Source organism: Lepus europaeus, unplaced genomic scaffold (assembly GCF_033115175.1).
Source record: "Lepus europaeus isolate LE1 unplaced genomic scaffold, mLepTim1.pri SCAFFOLD_30, whole genome shotgun sequence".
Classification (NCBI taxonomy): domain Eukaryota; kingdom Metazoa; phylum Chordata; class Mammalia; order Lagomorpha; family Leporidae; genus Lepus; species Lepus europaeus.
Genome location: NW_026909177.1, coordinates 6,985,058 through 7,006,968, shown reverse-complemented (window position 1 = coordinate 7,006,968; position 21,911 = coordinate 6,985,058). Strand labels below are relative to the sequence as shown.

The 21,911-nt window shown below is 42.1% G+C and overlaps 1 protein-coding gene, 1 long non-coding RNA gene and 1 pseudogene across 2 annotated transcripts; all 3 read right to left on the bottom strand.

Moving 5' to 3' along the window:
- Positions 1-10,833: 10,833 nt before the first annotated feature.
- LOC133754907 (nucleolin-like) lies at positions 10,834-13,140 on the bottom strand. The gene has a single exon (XM_062185253.1). It carries the CDS (start codon positions 13,014-13,016, stop codon positions 10,863-10,865), a length of 2,154 nt encoding a protein of 717 aa, XP_062041237.1. The 5' UTR covers positions 13,017-13,140; the 3' UTR covers positions 10,834-10,862.
- Positions 13,141-16,435: 3,295 nt separating this feature from the next.
- Positions 16,436-20,937, bottom strand: LOC133754908 (uncharacterized). Its single transcript, XR_009865333.1, has 3 exons — positions 20,905-20,937; positions 16,921-16,975; positions 16,436-16,496 (listed from the first exon to the last, which is right to left on the bottom strand). It is a non-coding gene; the product is annotated as an uncharacterized LOC133754908 (long non-coding RNA).
- Positions 17,148-18,438, bottom strand: LOC133754912 (ras GTPase-activating protein 4-like; annotated as a pseudogene).
- Positions 20,938-21,911: the final 974 nt, after the last annotated feature.

Here is a 21,911-nt window from a genome sequence, read left to right as displayed (position 1 = left end):
GTAGCATTCACAATAGTTACAATAAATTAAATACCTTGAAATAAATTTTACCATGATGTGAAAGATTTCTACAATGAAAATTACAAAACATTAAAGAAAGAGAGGACACAAAAAATGGAATACACTTCCATGCTTGTGGATTGGTAGAATTAATAACATCAAAATGTTCATTCTACCCAAAGCAATTTGCAAGCTCAGTGCAATCACAACCAAAATACTAATGGCATTCTTCACAGACAAATAAAAAAATGATGTTAAAATTCATGCAGAGGGGTCAGCATTGTGGTGCAGCTGGTTAACACCCTGGCCTGAAGTGCCGGCCTCCCATATGGTTGCCAGTTCCAGTCCCGGCTGCTCCACTTCCCATCCAGCTCTCTGCTATGGCCTGGGATAGCAGTGGAGGATGGCCCAAGTCCTTGGGCCCCTGCCCCTGTGTGGGAGACCTGGAGGTAGCTCCTGGCTTCAGATTGGCATAGTTCCAGCCAATCAGAAGTTGTGGCCAACTGGGGAGTAAACCATTGGATGGAAGACCTCTTTCTCTCTGCCTCTCCTCTCTCTGTGTAACTCTGACTCTCAAGTGAAAAAAAAAATTCATGCAGAAACAAAAGAGACCCTGAAGAGCTAACTTAAACAACTAAAACAAAACCAGAAGCATCACAGTATCAGATTTTAAGAACACATTTATAGGACAGTTATAATCAAAAAAAGTCTGGTACAGGTACAAAATAGACATGTAGACCAATGGAACAGAATAGAAACCCCAGAAACTAACCTACATACACACACAACCAACTAATTTTTCATAAAGAAGCTAAAATCAATGCCCAGAGAAAGGGCAATATCTTCAAAAATGGAGCTGAGAAAATTGGATCCATGTATACAAAAGTATGAAACAAGATCCCTATTTACACCTTATATAACAATCAACTCAAAATGGATATAAGATCTATGACATGATACCATCAAATTAACAGAGGTAAATGTGGGTGAAGCTTTGTAATGCCTTGGCATAGCCAAAAACTTCTTGGAAAAGACTGCAGAAGCACAGGCAACAAAAGCAAAAAATAGGCAAATGAATTATACTAAGAAACTTCTGAACTACAAAAGAAACTCTTAACCAAATAAAAAAGCAATCAACAGAATGGAAAAAAATGTGAATTATGCAATAAAGAAATAATATCAACAACAACAAAAACAAACTAGTTAAGAAATGTGCATAGAACATGAAAAGGCATTTTTAAAAGGATGGAATTCAAATGGCCAATAATGGAAAAATGCTCAGGATCACTAGTCATCAGAGAAATGCACATAAAAACCACAATGAGGGGTTGGTGCTGTGGTACAGCATGCAAAGATACTGTCTGCACTATCAGCATCCCTGTGGGTGCCAGTTTGAGTCCCAGATGCTAAACTTTTGATCCAGCTCCCTGCTAATGCAACTTGGAAAGTAATAGAAGATAACCCAAGTCCTTTCACCTCTGTACCACGTGGGTGGTCCAGATGAATCTCCTAGCCAAGCCTTGACCATTGTAGTTATTTGGGGAGTGAACCAGTAGCTGGAAGATTCTCTCTCTGCTTCTGTCTCTCCTTCTATGTAACTCTTTCAAATAAATAAATAAAGCTTTAAAAAATAAACAAAATAGGCCGGCGCCGCGGCTCACTAGGCTAATCCTCCGCCTTGCGGCGCCGGCACACCGGGTTCTAGTCCCGATCAGGGCACCGATCCTGTCCCGGTTGCCCCTCTTCCAGGCCAGCTCTCTGCTGTGGCCAGGGAGTGCAGTGGAGGATGGCCCAAGTCCTTGGGCCCTGCACCCCATGGGAGACCAGGAGAAGCACCTGGCTCCTGCCATCGGATCAGCGTGGTGCACCGGACGCAGTGTGCTACCGCGGCGGCCATTGGAGGGTGAACCAACGGCAAAAGGAAGACTTTTCTCTCTGTCTGTCTTTCACTGTCCACTCTGCCTGTCCAAAAAAAAAAAAAAAAAAAACAAATGTTTGAGAATTAAAAAGTCTAATGATCTTGTGTTACTAGACATGATAGTTATCTTAATGAGAAAGCCCCAGAGGCCTAAAGGGTTAAATACTTGTAAAATCCTACAGGTGCTTTCAAAAATACTGTGAAGTAAGCAAGTGCCTCTTGTTGGCTGATGAGTTTATAATTTTAAACATGGCGACATAAAGTCTTTTGTCATCCACAGTTATATATGATTTGCTGCTCATAAAACTAAAGCATTGTTGGTTTTGTGTTTAGCTGTCCTCCTATAGGTTCCTATGGACTTTTTCCAGCCACTTCTATGTATTCAGTACTTTGGGATGGCTCTGTAAACGGATGAAGCCAATAATGTATTAACAGTACCAACTGAGAGAAAGTATGGTTAACTGAGGTTACTAAAAACAAAAAGCAATTCAAATCAATTGGCAATCTACACAAAGAGTTAAAGATTTTAAAAGCTATTATTAAAATTGCTATATTGGTCTATTATGCTATGTTATATCTGCGTACATATTGTATGTCCACATAGGAAATTTTATTAAGAGTTTTATTTTAAATGGCTTATAGATAAGATTGTCCATAAATTTAAGCTGCTAAAATCAATCAAAGATACATTTTAATTTGTGTGACCTTAATCTCTGTATCATATGTTTTAAACTTATTGGTAGAAAGAAACTAAAACCATTTTATATGGTTGTGCTTAAGTTTACTGGTTAAACAAACTACACCATGTTAGATATTTAAGAGGTGTTTTCAAATACATGATTCTTAAAATTTATAGAAGGCATTGGACCTTCTGGTAAATGTTAAGTTGTTATCTAATGGTTGAAACGGTTTGCTAAGTATTCATGTAATATTGCTATTGTTAGCAAGTGATCTAGGACTTGCTCCATCAATTCTCTATTCTAAGCCCAACTTCTTTCATTTCTCTATTCTCTTCAAAGTAGGAAACTAATTCTATTATGAAGGAATCTGTAGGACGCACAATTTAATCTTTAGACCTTATAAAAGAGATGGCTAACATTTTTCTGTAATAGCATAGCCAAAATAAGAACTTAAATAATAATCTCATAGCTAGATTCACTTCGCCATCAGTGAAGTATACAGTAAGTAGAAAAAACCTCCCTGTCAGACCAAAGGGAAAGAAAGTTTTAAAGTGAGAATATAATTTTCCTCATGGGCATTGTCTACCTTAGAAAAACTACTACAGAACATGCCTCTGACTATAGACTTGTAGTTCAGGCCACCAAAGATTAGAGATGGGACATGGGCACTCCCTTGACTTGCATCCTCTGGTCTGCTTTAACACAAACCAGGAGGAAAAGAAAGCTAGGCATCAGAAGCAATGGGTGGCAGGCCTATTAATGGCTGATCTGTGCAGTGATCTGCCCTCAAGGAGACCCAACAGGCCAGTCCACTGCAGTGGCTTTCAATGTGGTAAGCCTGGGCTTCAGCAGAAGTCAGCTTGTGAAGAGCCCTGGCAGCTCTGCCAAGAGTTGGATCACTGGAAATGGACCTGCCCTGGAGTCGAAGGATGCCCAGGTCAGAGCCACAGATCTTATTGGCTCTAAGCTGAAAAGCCCTTCACTCAGCCCAACTTCCAAAGTGACCACTGTAGCTGAGGGGACGGCCAAGTAGGGTCAGCAACATTGCAGGCAGAACTGTAAATTTCTTGTTAGAGATGCCACCTGCATTTACCTGGCCAGCTCTCCTCCCAGGCCAGCCAAGTAATGAAAGTCAACAGAGTGCCTTCCCCTAGGAGGTTCACACCTCCCTTAGGATATACCCCATGGGAAGAGATAGATAGGTCTGGGCCTCTTAACTTACAAGGCCTAAAGCCCAACAGATTATAATCAAGCCCCTTCTATCAGGTTCTATTTGCCTCTCAATCAGAAAACTTAATTGTAGCTTAGACAGCACCTTTCTTAGCTCCTCTAATAAAGACTCTGTCCTTTGTTCTAGACCCTGACTAGCGCACTTGGGACTCATTCCTTTATAATCATAACCTCTACTCTACCACCAATGGCTCTACTCCCAACCTGTGTGTACTGATGATCCTCTTCCCCACTTAATGCTGTATAATTGTTCAGACCTGGTAAATGCCACTCTTAGGATCATTGGTTACTATCCTCACTCTGTCTTTTATGACCTTGTCTAAATATGATCAGAGTTGGCAAACTTGGAAGGCTTCCATAGCCTTGGCAACTCATGACGAGAGCCTAGGGTGGTTACTGGCGCCATAAACTAGAGTGTCAATTTGTTGGGTCAACAACAGTAGCTACTGTGCACTTGCTCCTCATGTGGGATCTCTGTCCTTAATGTACTGTACATTTTGATTTAATGCTATAACTAGTACTCAAACAGTATGTTTCACTTTGTGTTTCTATGTGGGTGCAAACCGTTGAAATCTTTATACTAAATTGATCTTCTGTATATAAAGAGAATTGAAAATGAATCTTGATGTGAATGGAAGGGGAGGGAGCAGGAGAGGGGAGGGTTGCGGGTGGGAGGGAAGTTATGGGAGGAGGAAGCCATGTAATCCATAAGCTGTACACTGGAAATTTATATTCATTAAATAAAAGTTAAAAATAAATAAATAAATAAATAAATCAAGAAAGTAAAACACATGTAAAAATACTTCCCTAATGGGGACTGAAATTAAAAAGATCTCTTAGAACATTCGCCAAGAAAATTTGCTTAACTGAAAGTTCCTATTCCTCTAGAGAATTCCAGTTCATTGAACTTTCACAGAATTTCCTATAATCATGAATATATGAACTGTATTTCATCTGAAGTGTTCATTTAAAAGACCAGACTAATGAAAATGTGATAAATTTTGTAAAGACAAAAAAAAAATAAACAAAATAGCCTGTCACTTCATCCCATTTAGAACATCTATAGGCTGGTGCCGCGGCTCACTAGGCTAATCCTCCACCTGTGGCACTGGCACCCCAGGTTCTGTCCCAGTTGCTCCTCTTCCAGTCCAGCTCTCTGCTGTGGCCCAGGAGGGCAGTGGAGGATGGCCCAAGTGCTTGGGCCCTAAACCTGCATAGGAGACCAGGAAGAAGCACTTGGCTCCTGGCTTCAGATCAGAGCAGCATGCTGGCCATAGCGGCCATCTGGGGAGTGAACCAACAAAAGGTTCACCCTCCAATGGCCGCTGTGGCCAGCGTGCTGCAGCAGCACACAGCGCTGATCTGAAGCCAGGAGCCAGGTGCTTCTCCTGGTCTCCCATGTGGGTGCAGGACCCAAGCACTTGGGCCATCCTCCACTGCCTTCCCAGGCCATACCAGAGAGCTAGACTGGAAGAGGGAACCGGGACAGAATCCAGTGCCCCAACCGGGACTAGAACCCGGGGTGCTGGCGCCACAGGCAGAGGATTTGTCTATTGAGCCATGGCGCAAGCCAAAACAGCCTTAAATAATAATCATGAATTTTATTAGCAACACTTCAGTTTTTAAGCTGTGAAATGAATATGTAGCACTAAAAGGCAGACCAAGGCACTAAAGGATACATTTCTAAAGTTAGAGAATAAAAGGACTTCTTGACAATTCCCATATATGTCTTAACTGTTCTAGTTATCATTTTGTTTAGACTTCTATTACCACAGAAAGATTGAAAAATCTCAAAGGCTTGGTAAATATCATCTAATTCTATCCTAGTCAAAGATAAAAGCTCTTAACCATATTAAATTTTGAATTGTTTTAAAAAAGGAAAATGTAGAAAGTAATCTTATTTTGTACGTAAATCTTTGAAGTTTTATTTGAACTCCCTCTTGAAAAATGTGGTGTGGCACACATTGTTGTCTTTAAAATGGGTAATGACATTAATGCACAGTATTCTGAACAGGAAGATTCACTGCATTAGCAGTTCTTGTGGGCCAAATCCAGCTCCTTGCTATTTTTGTGTTTTGTTGGAATACAACCACATCTACTTACTTGTAGTCTATACATATTTTAGGCAACAACAAAGATATTATGGTTCATAAACCATAAAGTATTTACTTTCTGGCTCTTTACAAAAAGGTTTGCCAGTGCTATGCTTAGAAGATCAAAGATCCTTTGATATGCTTTAGTAGGTTTTATCCATCATTCAGAAATGTTTACAGAGTATGTAACACTGTATGCAATCCCTCAACAGTAGTCAAATACTTTGAGTGTCTATTATTTGAACATTAATGCACTGGGAGCAAAACCCAAAAATCTCATGATTAGTCATTTTTTAGAAACAGTAGCATGGGGCTTTTCTTTGCACATCAACAGATATCTCAAATATTACCAACTAAATTTATTAAGTTGTGTCATCAAACCAAAGGCTTTAAATATACTGTAATGATGTGACAATCAGTATAATATAGATCTATACTCATTTGAAAAATGGATACATACATTATTTTATATGTATGATAATTTATTAATTTATTTATTGGCCATTAGACTTCCAACTTTATGATATAGCATCATTAACAATGTCCTTAAGGTTCTGAGGTATATGTATACATGTAATATATGTATGAAATATTTTAACCAATGTAGGCTATTTATATTATAAATATTATCTCATTATGTTATATATAATATATTACATATATCCTTAACATAGATGTGCATATTAATTTATAATATTTCTTATTATTTCTTGTTTTCTGTAGGATATAATTCCTGGGAAGTAGTTACAAAATAATTTTTTTTTTTTAAAAAAAGAGAAGAATCAGAAGCAAAACCCCACACACTGTAACATATCCAGAAAAAAAAATAGGCCAATCTCTGGAAACAGAGTTTAGATTAATGGCATTCTGGGGTTAATGGTGGATGAGGAGTTACTGTAAATAATAGGAATTTAGAGATTAATGAAAATGCATTTATATTAGACTGTGCTTATGGTTATAGAACTCCAAAATTATAAGCATGGAATAGTCACATGGGCAGAGAGGCTCCTGACTTTCACAGAAAAAACTGAAGACAAACAAATAAGACAAGGTTGCACATATTTTGCTCAAAAATATTTAAGACCCTAAACACAGGGGTCTTACAATTCAATGAACAATATTCAGTATGAAAAAATTAGACACATTTAAGAAATTTTTGCACCAAAAATAACTTAACATTTAATTCCATATTTCTTATTTGCTATTACCTAATTCAAATTAATTCCAAATACACTTAAAGAAATACTTCATTTTTCGTATGTGAAAAAAAGTAAAAGAAAGATGTATTTGGCATTAACTTAAGATAAAGTACTACCTTCTAATCGCTCCACTTAGCATAATAAAATACCAATTCTGTTATTTCCAGATTATGTTAGTCTTAATAAACTACTTCCAAAGGCAATAATATTAGAGGTGAAACTAACTTAAATATTTTAACACTGCTTAACCTTATACACCAAGTAAGATGCTGTTTGGAGTTTATTTCTTGGCATTAATTATACATACATATGGCCTACAGAGTGAAATTTTAATTCATGCATACAATGTGTACTGATGAATCAGGGTAAACAATTTTCCCTACTTTGAAGTGTAATACTTCATTATCAGAGCCTTGGAACACCTCTCTTCTAATTGCTCATAAAATATAGAATACATTACTGTGGACTATGTCACCCCACCATTCTATGTAACACTAGGAACTCACTTCTAAAATCTAACTCTGATTTGGTACCAATTACTCCAAGTAGTTTTTACAAATTTCTTAATTAATGAGCTTGAAAAAACAGACACAGAGAGAGAGAGAGACAGAGAGGGAAAGATAATACTCCCATCCACTGTTTTACTTCACGGAGGCTCAGCATTGCTAATCAAGACCACAAGGGTTATGACCTCACAGATGTAAAAATGGCTATTATACAAAAATAAACATGATAACAAGTATTGAACCAGATGTGGGGGAAAGGAAATATATAAAATCGTTTGTGGGAATGTAAAATGGAAAACACTATGGTGGTGTCTCATACAAAATTAAAAATGGAACTAGCAAAACAAAGCTTTCCCACTACTGGATATACATCCAAAGGAACTAGAATCATCTATCTAAAAGATAACCTGGGGATCGGCGCCATGGTGCAGAGGGTTAATCCTCCGTGGATGTCATCGGCTTCCCATATAGGTCCTGGTGGTCACGGCTGCTTCTCTGCTATGACTTGGGAAATCATAGAAGGATGGCCCAAGTGCTTGGGCCCCTGCACTCACATGGAAGACCGAAAGAAGCACCTGGCTCCTGGCTTTGTATTCACACAGCTCTGGCCATAGCGGCCATTTGGTGGGTGAACCAATAAAAGGAAGATCTTTCTTTCTCTCTCTCTCTCTCTCTCTCTCTCTCTCTCTCTCTCTCTCTCACTGTAACTCTACCTGTCAACTAAATAAAATCTTAAAAAATAAAAGTTACATTTCTTCATATGAAGACAAGAACAAGACAAGACTGTGTGAAAAGCCACACAGTCAACAGATGAATACAGAAAACATGATACATACACAATGGTATCACATTCAATACTAAAAAATATATACTATTTTTTCACAGCATGGATCCAAATGTATGAATGTGGACATCAGAATGCTTGAAGTAAGGCACAGAAAGATAAATATCACACATTGTCACTTACAAGAGGAATCTAAGAACATCAAACTTAAGCACAGAACAGAATAGTGGTTACCAGGGGCTGAGAATGAAGGAAATAAGATGGTGGTTTAAGGACACATATTTGCAGTTAGGAGATAAATTAACTCCTTGAGACCTAACACACAGTGCAGTATATTGAATATAAATACGGTATTAGATGGTCACAATTTGTTAAGATCTCAAGTACTCTTCTATAAACATATAATCTGAATTTGTTAATTTGATTGTCCTATCATTAAATAATGTATATGTACAGAAGAAACAAAAAGGTTAAAAATATGATAAAAATGTGAATTTTCCACAAACTTGAAGTCCGCTCACAAAGACGTTTGTGAAAAATAGGATTACAAGATAACGTGAATTTTCCATAATCTTTTAAAAGTTCCCTCACATATCAAAACATCAATTCACAGAATCTGAGTATATACAAATTTTGGGTGTCAATTATACTCAAATTTCAAATATTCTTGAAAATCTACCTTATATTAAATTATAAATTAAAAATAATTTAGGAATCTAGACTTGCATCTTTGGGATTGGGAAGGTTATCAGGGAACAGAAATAATTTTTAAAGCACTCATAATATGATTAGCTGAAATTTCTATTTTGAAAGTTCAAAGAGGGATAATCACCTGTCAAGGTAATGTGTAAGGGCTACGATGACATCCAAGTACCAGGTTACAGTGGCCTCCTGCCCCTCTAACATTTTGACAAAAACCTTGAGCCGAATACCTGGTTTTGTTTTTAATTTCCCAGGTCTATGACACTTATGTCAGCAACATAAAGTGAGGTCAGAACTCCAGAAAGAGCTATGCTGAGAGGCCAAGGTCCGGGACTGAGTCCCTGATTCCGACATCTTTGGGAAACTTGGGGAGTCAGGTCACCCTGGGAAGAACCAAGCACCCCATGAATGACAGCCCCTCACCTGCATGGACCCCATCACACAGCCTGGATTCTCCCTAGCGACCACCTGGTCCCCACTCACTATCGGGGAAGACGCGAGGCTGCTGCTACACAGCTGCCCAGAGACGACTCCCGGGCTCCTGGGCCCACAAGTCCCTGCCAGGGAGGGACAGGACTCCTAGGGTCTGGTGCCAGCCCAGCCCCGACCCTGTGGACAGAGGGGCTGAGGGCAGTGCTGGGCCAGCAGCGAGACGGGGCCACAGACTCCAGAGCCCTCCCCGCCTTCCCCATTTCTGCACGCCCGCCCTGCACTCACCTTCTCACGGCTTCTGAGGGGTGCAGAATCCTGTGGGGAAAGACTCTTGGAGAACGGGGGATGAACCTCCCAGCAGCTCGGCCCCCTCCCTGGACCTCTCTCCGCTGCAGAACTGGACGACGATTATGGCGTCAAGATCCTGCGCGATTACGTAGCGTTTATTCTACTGCTCCTGATTGGACAGTTTAGATAGCTGTGAGCACGTACTAGTCACAAAGGATGCAACCAATCACCATATCCACAGCGCTGACGTGCCAGATAGGAAAAAATAAGAGGGAGACCTGGGTTCAGTACAGAAACTTCCTTCTCCAGGGCTCCACCTTGACTACAGAAGGAGGGCTTTTCACCCCTGGTCCTGCCTCACGCTGGGCTCCCTCCTGCTCCCTGGTCCCTGCCACTCAGAGGATCCTACCTGGAGGGTGCAGGAAACTGCTTCAGATCAGTTACAATCTACTGGCTGTGTACTGAAATCTGAGCCTTCCTTTCAAACTTACATGTGACACATTTTTCTGTTGAGTCATTTGTGTTTTTTTAAATATTGATTTAAAGAATATTTTTAAAACATCATAGTATCACTTTGCTCCTAAATCCGTATATATGAAGCACGTGAAATCTGCTCACTTTATTTAATTTTTTTTTTTAAGAGTTTAGGACCTTTAATTTGTCCTAAAGTCACTGAAGCAAAAATCATGATAAAACATTCTGTTTTCCTTTACAAGCCCCCAACGGGAAAAAAAACCCAACTATTTGTAGGAAAAAAAAGTTTTGTACATGGGATGAAACAATGTAGATTCAAAACTTACAGATAGGGTTAGCTCTATCACTCATCTCTTTAAAAAGTTTATATGAAAATCCAGTCAAAACCGACAGGGTATCGCCCTTGAAATGTTATCTATATGACTTCCAAGCAGACCACAGGACTGCACACTGTCTTGGAATGTCCTCAAAAGGCTCTGTCATCGAGCAGGTTAACAGAGTAAAAACCCCAGAGTCCTTTCTTTCAAATGGAAGAGGGAGACAGGGACAGAAGAAATTATTCAAACTTCGTCTTCTTTCCTTGTGGCTTGTGGTCTCCGCCGCCGCCTCTGCCGCCTCGGAACCCTCCTCGCCCTCCGAAGCCTCCCCGGCTGTGGCCTCCAAATCCACCACGGCCTCCTCTGCCACCACCTCGGCCTCCAAAGCCACCTCGGCCTCTGCCATGGCCCCCGAAGCCACCTTCACCCTTCGGCTTGGCCCAGTCCAAAGTGACTTTGTTGCCATCAGTCTCCCCATCCTCCATGGCCTCCTTGGCGGCTTTGGTGTCCTCCTCACTGTTGAAGTCTATGAAGCCAAACCCTTTGGAGGATCCCGTCTCCCGGTCCGTCACTATCCTCGCCCGGACAGAGCCGTCAAACGATTCCTTTAACGTCTCCTCGGTGGTCTCCTCAGACAAACCCTTGACAAACAAGGTCTTGGTTGGCTGGCTTCTTGCATTGGGTGACCCTCTGGGTGCTTGCAACTCCAGCCGGATGGCTCTGCCCTCAATTTCCCTTTTATTACAGGAATTTAAAGCTTCCTTAGCATCTTCAAATGAGGCAAATTCTATAAACGCATACCCTTTAGATTTGCCATTTTGGTTCTGTGGCACTTTGATAAAAGTCACCTTTTCAAAGACTTCCTGGAGAGTTTCTTCTGTTGCACTGTAGGAGAGATTGCTCAAAACCAGAGTTTTTGATTCACCGCTCCAGGTGCTGTTCTTTACCCCTCTATGGTCTTGGTTTTGACCTTTCTCTCCAGTGTAATACAGGGAAACAGACCGCCCGTCGATCTCTGTTCCCTGCTTCTCCTCAAAGGTTTTCTCTGCGTCAGCTTCTGTTTTAAATTCAATATAAGCAATCCCTTTACTCTTCCCATCCTTGCTGACCAGTCTGATCTCCACAGCATCTTCAAACACTTCTTTTAATTCATCCTGAGTGACTTTGTAAGGGAGATTTTTGGCCAGAAGTGTTCTTGCATCTCGATCCTTCTTGCTGTCTTTTCCTTTTGGTTTCTCCAGTTTAATTTCATTGCCAAAGACTTTCAAACCAGTCAATTCCAAGGCTTTTTCTAGGTCCTCAGCAGATTCAAAATCCACATAGCCAAACTTCCTGGTTGTGCCAATTCTGACATCCACAACAGCAAGGTCGTTTTTAGCAAAAACATCACTGATACCAGTTTTTAATTCAGGAGCAGATTTGCTAGAATTCAGGTTTCCAACAAACAGATTGAAAGATGTGGTTGGTTCTGTGGCTTCCACTTTCTGTTTCTTGGCTTCAGGAGCTGACTTCTGTTTGGTCATTTCCTTCTTCCGTTTTCCAGGTGCTTCTTTGATAGGCTCTTCCTCCTCCTCCTCCTCCTCTTCTTCATCCTCCTCCTCCTCATCTTCCTCCTCCTCCTCCTCGTCGTCGTCATCTTCCTCATCCTCATCCTCTTCATCCTCGTCCTCCTCCTCCTCAGCCACGCTCTTCGCCTTCACGGGGGCAGCTTTTGCAGGAGCTTTCTTCCCTTTGGCTGGTGTGGTCTCCATGGCTTCTTCTTCAGAGTCGTCGTCCTCGTCCTCCTCGTCTTCGTCCTTGTCCTCCTCGTCGTCCTCGTCCTCATCGTCGTCGTCCTCGTCCTCTGAGGCGGGGGCAGCCACTGCTGCCTTCATCACCACCGGCTCAAACTCCTCCTCCTCGTCCTCCTCATCGTCCTCGTCGTCCTCGCTGTCCTCCTCGTCCTCGTCGTCGTCGCTGTCCTCCTTCTTGGCGTTCTTACCATTCTTGGCCCCCTTGGCGGGGAGGACCGCTCCCTTCTTCCCCGAGGCTGCTGCCACTGCTTTGCCCAGCGCGGCCCCCTTCTTGCCCGACGCCACCACTGCTTTGGCTGGGGTCACGGCCTTCTTTGCTGGCGTGGCGGCAGCTCCCTTTTTATCTGGCGTGACGACTGCTTTCTTGGCAGGAGTGGCAACCACAGGCTTTTTTGTTGGGGAAGCCACCGCCTTCTTGGCTGGAGCCGCAGCAGCTTTCTTCCCCTTCTTCTGTGGGATGACTATCTCTTCTCCGCTGCTGTCATCCTCGTCATCTTCCGACATCTCCTCGTCTTCGCTATCTTCCTCTACCTCCTTGGGAGGAGGAGCCATCTTCTTGGGCTCACCTTGGTTTTTACCAGCCTTAGCGAGCTTCACCATGATGGCGGCTTATGACGGCGGCGGCTGTGGCGCAGACGAGCCTAGAGGAACCCGAGCGGCGCCGATGGCGGCCGCGGGTGACTGAAGATGCCGGAGCACGTACGCCGGGCTGCCAGCGAGAGCTAGAGACTCACTTTATTTAAATATTTTTAAAATAAAAATAAATTAAAGGGAAATGAAAACTGGATTTTCAATAGTATCAAAAGGAATAAATACTTAAAAATGAAGTAAATCAAGGAAATGACATATCTAAAAACTGAAACTTATAAAGGATTATGGAAAGTATTAACGATTGAAAAAATATGTAGAAATTTTTAGTGTGTTCATGAATTATAAAATATATATGTGAATTCATTAAGATTCTAAGTGACCTATAAATACAAATGATTCTTTATAACATCCCAGTAGTTACTTTTAACAGAAAAACTTAAAAAACTGTAGAGAAATTCATATGGAATATAAAAGGATCCAAATACCCACAATAACTCAAAAATAAAATCAAAGGGAGGATTCAAGATGGCAGCATGGAAGGAAGCTTACCACTCTAGTCTAAGAGAATATAGTTTTAAAAAAAAATGGATAGAGTGCGATCTCTGGGAAGGGGAAGGGAGACAACAGCAGAGGAAACTCCATGCAAATTGGGGGCCACTGTGGACATACGTGGAGGGTGATGAGGCACAGAGCTCAGGACCCCAGTAGCCAAAGGCCTCTGCACCAGCTCTGCAATGAGATGAGACCAGAATGCAACAGCCCAAGTCACTGGTGATAAAGCTATGGGAAGAACCTGGCATGGGCCTGGTTTGGAGCACTGGGCTGGGGGGGGGGTACAGTGTATCTGCCTACTTGGAAGAAAAAAAGGGGACACATTTCTCTCTCCCCAGTCATCCAGCAGTGGCATTATGTAACTAGCCAAGAGAAGGTGGGCATCATTTTGGACATATGTAAGAGCTGCACCAGCTCATGTCTGTGTGCCCAGCAACCAGCTGAGGGAAGAGACGCCTGCATCTGGATGGGAGAACTGACGGGGGCTGAATGCTCATGACTGTGGGATGCTAGGGTGCCAGGACTGTGGAAACACGGTGACTGTGTGAGAGGGTGCAGGGTGTGTCAAGACCTTTGGCCAATCACTGTGGGTGGCTCCACATGCATGGGGCTACCTGAGTTCCTGGTGGGGTCATTGCAGCAGAGTCCATGTTCACAGGGAGGACTGCATAGATTCTTTGTGTTGTTCTTGTGGTGGTGAGGATGAAAACTATACCCACTGGGGCTCATACACAGGTATTGTTCTCCATTGAAGAGAGCAGGTGAGCAGGAGAATATGCCAACAGAACAGAACAAATCTCCCCTCTAATAAAAAAGAGATTTACCATGTCCATCTTGGGTGTCACCCTGGACATCCCCTTAACCTTGAAGCACTGTGCAGAACTCCCTAACCACACCCAGCATTCACCTCTGGGTATTCACTGAAAGAGCAGACACTCTCCTAAGCCAAAGACAGACAGTTCAAAGATACATCACAGAGGAAAAAAAAACAAGTATCACCACAAATGATAATAATAAATGAAACAATTCAAGAAAGAAGATTATGACAATCCCAAAAGAATAAAACTCTTCAATAATAGAATGTGAAGAAGTGATTAAAGAAATGCCAGAAATGGAATTCAAAAAATTGATCACAGAATTGTGAGTGATAAAAAAACAAATTTGTGAACTAAAGAAATCCATAAGAGGAAGGCGTCTTGGCATAGCAGGTGGAGCTGTTGTGTGCAGTGCTGGCATCCCATACAGGTGCCGGAAGGTGTCCTGGCTGCTGCACTTCAGATCCAGCTCTCTTGTGTGGCCTGGGATATCAGTGGAAGATGGCCCAAGACCTTGGGTCCCTGCATGTCCACCGCAAGACCAAGTCCCCCATGTGGGGACGTGGAGCAGAATCCTGGTTCCTAGCTTTGGATCGGCGCAGCTCCAGCCCTTGTGGCCAACTGGGGAGTGAGCCCCATATTGAAGACCTCTATTTCTTTCTCTCTCTGCCTCTCCTTCTCTGTGTAACTTTGACTTTCAAATAAATAATCTTTTTTTAAAAAAACAAGAAATCTGTACATAAGAAAAAAGAAAAGTTTCCCTGTGAAATTGAGATTTTAATTTGAAATCAAAATGAAATATTGAATATGAAGAATTCATTTGAACAAATACAAAATACAGTGGAAAGACTTAAAAACAGACTTGATGAGGCACAAGAAAAATATGAGTTAGAAGACAAATCTCTGGAAATTTAATATACTGCTCAAAAAAAAAAACCAACAAGAAGAAGAAATTAGAAAGCTTAAAACAGTGTCAGAGATTTATGTGATACTATGAAATGACCCAACATACAGGCTTTATGAATTTCTGAAGGTGTGAAAAGAGAGAATGGATTAAAATGCCTATTTAGTTAAATAATTAGAGAAAACTTGCCTAATTTGGAGAAAGGAAGGGATGTCCAAGTACAGGAAGCACACAGAAAAACTAAGGGTATGAACAGAAAAGATCTGCATTGTGACAACACAAAGATTGTAAAATGTGCACCAGAGAAACACCCAGTTTACTTTCAGAGGTTCTCCAATTAGACTCACATTAGACTTCTCATCAGAAACCCTACAGGCTAGGAAAGAATGGCAAGATATATTCCAAGTCTTAAGAGAAAAAAAAAAATGTCAACCCAGAATACTACACTCTGCAAAGCTCTCATTTATGAATGAAGGTGAAATAAAGAACTTCCATAACAAACAGAAATTGAAAGAGTTTGTCACCGCTCTTCCAGCCATACAAAAGGTACTTTAGGATGTGATACACACAGCAACACAGAAATAGGCATAGATATTTTAACACTTCTATTCAACAGTGTAATGGAACATTGTGCTAAAGAAATCACACACACAAAAGAAAAAAACTCCAGATTGCATACAAAAGAGCAAACATGACTTGTAATATCTAAGACACATTTACAAGCAAAAGACATTCTGAGGTATTCACTAAAATCCTTAAGAAAAACTCAGATGTTCAGAATATAAAGATAAAAGCATCAATCATATTTCTGTGCAGTAGCAATGAACATCATGAAAATACAATTAGCATTAGCATTCAACGTAGCATAAAATTGAAAATATTACTAAGAAATTTAAAAAAATGGATTTTATATTAGAAGAGAAAAATACAAGAACACAATTTTTAAAACAAAGCAGGGATTTCAGTAAGACATTTTAATACAGCAAAAATATGATTACTATTAGTTATTAGAAATGCAATCAAATCTAGGGAAATATATCAATTCCTATACAGTAAAATGACTGATTCAACCACAGATAAATGTTGCCAGGGACATGAAGAGCATGGAACCCTCATAAACTTCCAGTGCAGCCACTATGGACAGTAATCTGGCAGTTTCTCAGCTTGTTCTACATAGGACTGCTTATCGCCTCAGTAGTTTATCCCCCAGGTATGCCACTAAAAGATACAAAATCAACATGCCCATAAAGGCTCACTGCAGCAGTATTCATGAAAGCCAAATATGAAAGCAACCCAAATACTAATGTGTAAGAAAAAAAAGTGTGCAGTATATCTTTTATAATGGCATACTATTTGGCAATACACATCAATTAAGAAACAAAAGACCACAATAATAATGAAAGTCAAAATATTTTAAGAAAGCGAGGAAATCAGAAGCAAAACCCCACACACTGTAGCATATTCAAAAGAATGGCCGATCTCTGGAGATAGAGTTTAGATTAATGCCTGTGTGGGGCTACTGGTGGACAAGGAGTTATCGTAAATAATATGAAGAATTTGGTGATTAATGAAAATGCATTTATATTAGGCTGTGCTTATGATCATAGAACTCCAAAAATCTGACAAAGCATGGAATACTCACTTGAAACATCATGGCTGGGCAGAGAGGCTCCTGACTGTGGGCTTCATAGAAGAAACTGAAGACAAACAAACATGACAAGGTTTCACATACTCTGCTCATTTGGTTAAAAAATATTTAAGACCATAAACACAAGGGGTCCTTACCATTCAATGGACAATGTTTAGTATGAAAGAACTATCATTTAGGAAATTTTTTGCACCAAAATTAACAGCACTTAATTCCATATTTCATATTGGATCTTGCAGACAGCTCCCGACACTTCCCCGTGGCGCAGGCTCCACGCTGCGCAGGTGCCAGGAGAGGAGCTGGGCCTCCAGGTCGTGGTCCAGAGGGTCGCTCCAGTGTCGCAGGGTCCCCCGCACCCGCGTCCTGTAGCAGCCCCCACCTGACTTGTCCCTCTGGTGGCCACAGCTCCGCAAGACTCCGGGGTGGCAGGAGACCAGAAGGCCGGGTTGTTGGCGCTCACTTCCGCAGCCCCACAGACATGGCTCAGCTCATTCACACACTTGCACTGCAGGGGGCAGTTTGGGGCCGCCCGCGTCCTCCTTGTAGATGACCCTCAGGACGCGGGAGCTGCCCAAGCTCTTCTCCTCAACCTTTTCGGCCGCCTGGATGTGGGCTAGCTTGACAAGGGCGCTGTTCCTGGAGCCGGGCGTCTGGGCGCGGCTGAGGGCCTCGGTGGGGAGGGAGACGCGGAGCTTCTTGAAGGAGGCGGCCAGGGGGCCCTCGGCCTTGGTCCTGTGGAGGAAGAGTGGCCCCTCCTTCAGCGGCAGCACCTGCAAGCTCAGAGCGGCTGCAGGTGCAGCTCCTCCTGCTCCTCCATGTCCTGAGCTCGGTGACTAAGTCCCTCAGCGGCCCACGCCCGGCGCACTGTGGGCTGCAGAGGCTCCATCCACGCCTCCTCGGCCCTGGGCGCCAGCATGTCCATGCTGCCAGCGTTCTGAACAGCCTGGGCCAGAGGAGCAGGGTGCGACCGGTACCGGCGTCCGCGTGCTGCTCCTACAGGAGGAAGAGCTTGGGCGACATGATAGCCAGAGAGAAGAAGCGCACACACAGGAAGCTGGTGGCGGTGAGGAGTGGCAGGTTCTCCTGCTGGGCGCTGGGGAAGCGCTCACACACGTGCACGCGCAGGAAGAACGGAAGGAAGGTGGCACGGCCATGGCGGGGCATGCGTGAACGGAGCGACAGTATGCGCTCAGCAGCGCCCTCAGGTGGGCGCGCAGCGTCTGTGCACCCTGCTCCAGCACCTCAGCCTTGGTCTGTGGGCGGTGCAGCCTGCAGTCCCCTTCGTCCTTAACTTCCACCTTGCTGGGGTCCAGCTCCACATACTTCTCTTCAAACACCCTGTCAAGGATGGTGCGCAGCACGCCATGCATATACCGCAACCCCCACCTTCAGAAAAGACTCCATGGAGTTGGAGGCCACAGAGTTGCTGTGAAAGAGGGTGTTGGCCTTGCTGGGTGCGGCCCAGTCCAGCTGGAACAGCAGGGCCAGGAATTCCATATATTTTAATTCCATATACACTTAAAGAAACACTTCATTTTTCTTATGTGAAACAATTTAAAATAGTAACTTCAAGAGCAACATGTAGGAGCAAGGAAAATACAATACCAACAATAAATAATTTTATGTCAAACTTTCTAACAAAGCAAAAGAGAAAAGAGTCTTACTTTTATCATATGCAGGAATAAATAAATCAGGTTTGATCATCATTGCTATTTTCAAGATTCTGTGTCACTAAAATCTATTTTGGAAGGTGTCAGTACGAGAGAAACCCTTTGTGTTGATGATAATAGATTTTTCAGTACATAATGCAGAATTACAAAGTGTTGCATTAAGCGTTGCTCCTGTGTTAAACCATTGTTAATCCTCTCTGAGGTAGGTAGCATACTAGGCATCTTGTAAAGGAAGTAACTAGGTACAAGAAGGCCAAGTGATTTGCCTAAACTCAGCCCACCGGCAGCAGACCCTCAGTTCAAATCCAGGACTTCTGGCCAGCAGACAGGTTTTAACATGTACAGTAGATTTTACTTTTAAAACTAATTTTGAAAAGTAATTTTTTAAAAGTAGATTTTTACTTTTAAGGGTTTTAAGTAGGAAGAATATATAAGGTATGATAAAGAATAACATTAGTAACATTTTGGACTTCTTAGGATTTAAATACACAATAGATATCCAAAGAGAGATCTCAAGTAGGCAGTGTGATATACTAATCTGAAATGAAGGAGGGTTCCTGGGCTAGAGATACAAATTTGGAAATCATTAGTACATACACGGTAGTAAAAGTCATTAGAAAGAATATCAAAGATTGCACTCTAGAAAAATGTCATGTTTAAAAAGAGGGAAATGAGAAAAAAAAAAAGAAACAGACTATGATGAATACATTAGAAAGACAATAGAAATCTAGATAAATGAGTGATAGTTTTATGCTTGTTTCAGAATACTTATGATTAAGGCCAGCATTTGTCATTTTTGATTTATGGATGATAGCCATGCTACCTGGGAGAGGTGACACCTCATTGTGATTTTTATTTGCATTTCCCTGATGACAGCGATCCTGCATTTTTTGTCATCTGTCTGTTGGTCACTTTTATTTCACCCATTGAAAAATGCTTGTTCATGCCATTTGTTCATTTTTTAACTGGAGTGTGTTTTATTGTTAAATTTCTTGAGCACCTTATATATTCTGGATGTTAATCTAGTAATGAGTGCTTACTGTTTCCAAATGGGGCTTTTCTCCCTCTCCCTCTAAACAATACTTCAGGAAACACACCAGCTGTAGAGGCCATTTGGGGAGTGAACCAACGGAGGGAAGACCTTTCTCTCTCTCTCTAACTCTGCCTGTCAAAAAAAAAAAAAAATGACAAAACAGACCCTAAGGCAAAAACCATTAACAAAGATAAGAACTAGAATCCACTTGTCTTTCCAAGACCATGATCCTAGCCAAGTTACTATCTTGCCTATACTGTTTGAACAACCTCTTAGCCTAGCCTGCTTTATGCCCCTCAAACAGAGTGGTTTCCTAATAGTCTTTCATTGAAATATTCCATGCTCTGCACTCACTCAGATTAGAACCCAAGCTCCTGACCATCATCTACAAAGCCCTGCAGGGGCAGCTTCCCCCCAGCTCCAGCCTTACTCCCTCCCAGTCTCCCCCTCCTTTGAGCTTCCATAGCAGCAAATCCCTCTGATTTCTAGGATGTATTACAATCCTTCTCCTATCAGGTATTTTGCATTGCTATTCCCATTGCCTGGCAAGATGATCTCTCCACTTCCCCAGGATGGCTGCTTCTGACCCTTCATGGCCCAGTTTAAAAGTCCTGTCTCCAGAAGCCGCCCTTGTCCACCTGATCTGAGGGAAACACGTTCACCCCCACCCCAGTTACTCTTTCATATTCTCCAGCTTGTCTTAAAACAAAAAGGCATTAAATACTAAGTAAGTACTGCATTTTGATTCTCAACTGATTGATTTCTTGTTTGTACTCTCAATTAGTGAAGAACTGGAGGGGAGAAAGAGCCCCTCAAAATTTCAGCAGGCTTGCAAGTAAAAAATTAAACCTTAAGCTTTAGTTTGGACTAGGTTTAGCTGAAAACAAACAGATTTAGCTTAAAAGAAATAAGGTTAGCATAAGAAAGCTTTTTTAGGAAATGAAGGAAGGCCAGATAATGGTGAAACAAATAAGAAAAACAGAATTAACTGGAAAGGATAAAGTGATAGGGATATTTGTGCATGTTCTAATAAAAAGGAAGAAAAAATTCTGAAAATTTAGAAAGCAGAGTAGGAGGGGATAGGAAACCAAAAGTAGAGAACAGAGAGAGGAGAGGCAGAGAGGAAGAGGATGGGGCAGCGGGGGGGGGGGGGGATTTTTTCCTTTGCGACAACGTTGAGCAGAGGTACACCCCAAATATTTCAGATATACCGTTGAACATTCCCCAATGATATTATTTGAAATAAAACCTTTTTCATGATTCTGATTAATTTACCTGGATAGGGGCCTCTTGAAATTTCTCTCACCATTGTCCATTCTCCAAATGAGATATCATATCTGGTTTGGAAACTGCAAGCCCTGTTCAAAAATAAATAAATAGGATTTGATTGATGTTGTGAGAACTACTGACAAATTCAGTCTCAGTTCTCAATTTTCTACGTAGAGTGGCTATTACTGGAAGATATAGAGCTGCACTGTCCAATACAGCTGCTAATAACAACGTATGGCAGTTTAAACCAGACTTAAATTAAAACTCCAGTTCTTTAGGTGGAGCAAATTTGAACTGCTCAAAAGCCACAAGTGGCTTGAATGTGCAATACAGGCTAGCAGAGATACAGGTTTCTGTTTTGTTTTTGTTTTTGTTTTAGGATTTATTTATTTATTTGAAAGTCAGAGTTACACAGAGAGGGGAGAGGCAGGCACAGAGAGAGAGAGAGAAAGAGAGAAACGTCTTCCATCCGATGGTTTACTTTCCAATTGGCTTCAACAGCTGGAGCTGTGCTGAACCAGAGCCAGGAGCTTCCTCCGGTTCTCCCATGTGGGTGCAGGGGCCCAAAGACTTGGGCCATCCTATACTGCTTTCCCAGGTTATAGCAGAGAGCTGGATTGGAAATCGAGCAGCCGAGTCTTGAACCAGCACCCATATGGGATGCTAGCACTTCAGGCCAGGGCGTTAACCTGCTGCGCCACAGCGCTGGCCCCATAGATTTCTGTTTTTTAGATTTATTTTTATTCATTTGAATGGTAGAGTTACAGAGAGAGTGAGGGAGAGATAGAGAGGTCTTCCATCCGATGGTTCACTTCCTAACTGCCTGCAACGACCTGAGCTGAGCTGATCCAAAGCTAGGAGCTAGGAGCTTCTTCCAGGTCTCCCATGCGGGCGCAGGGCCCAAGGACTTGGGTCATCTTCCACTGCATTCACAGGCCATAGCAGAGAGCTGGATTGGAAGAGGAGCAGCCGGGACATGAACCGGCATCCATATGGAATTCCAGTGCAATAGG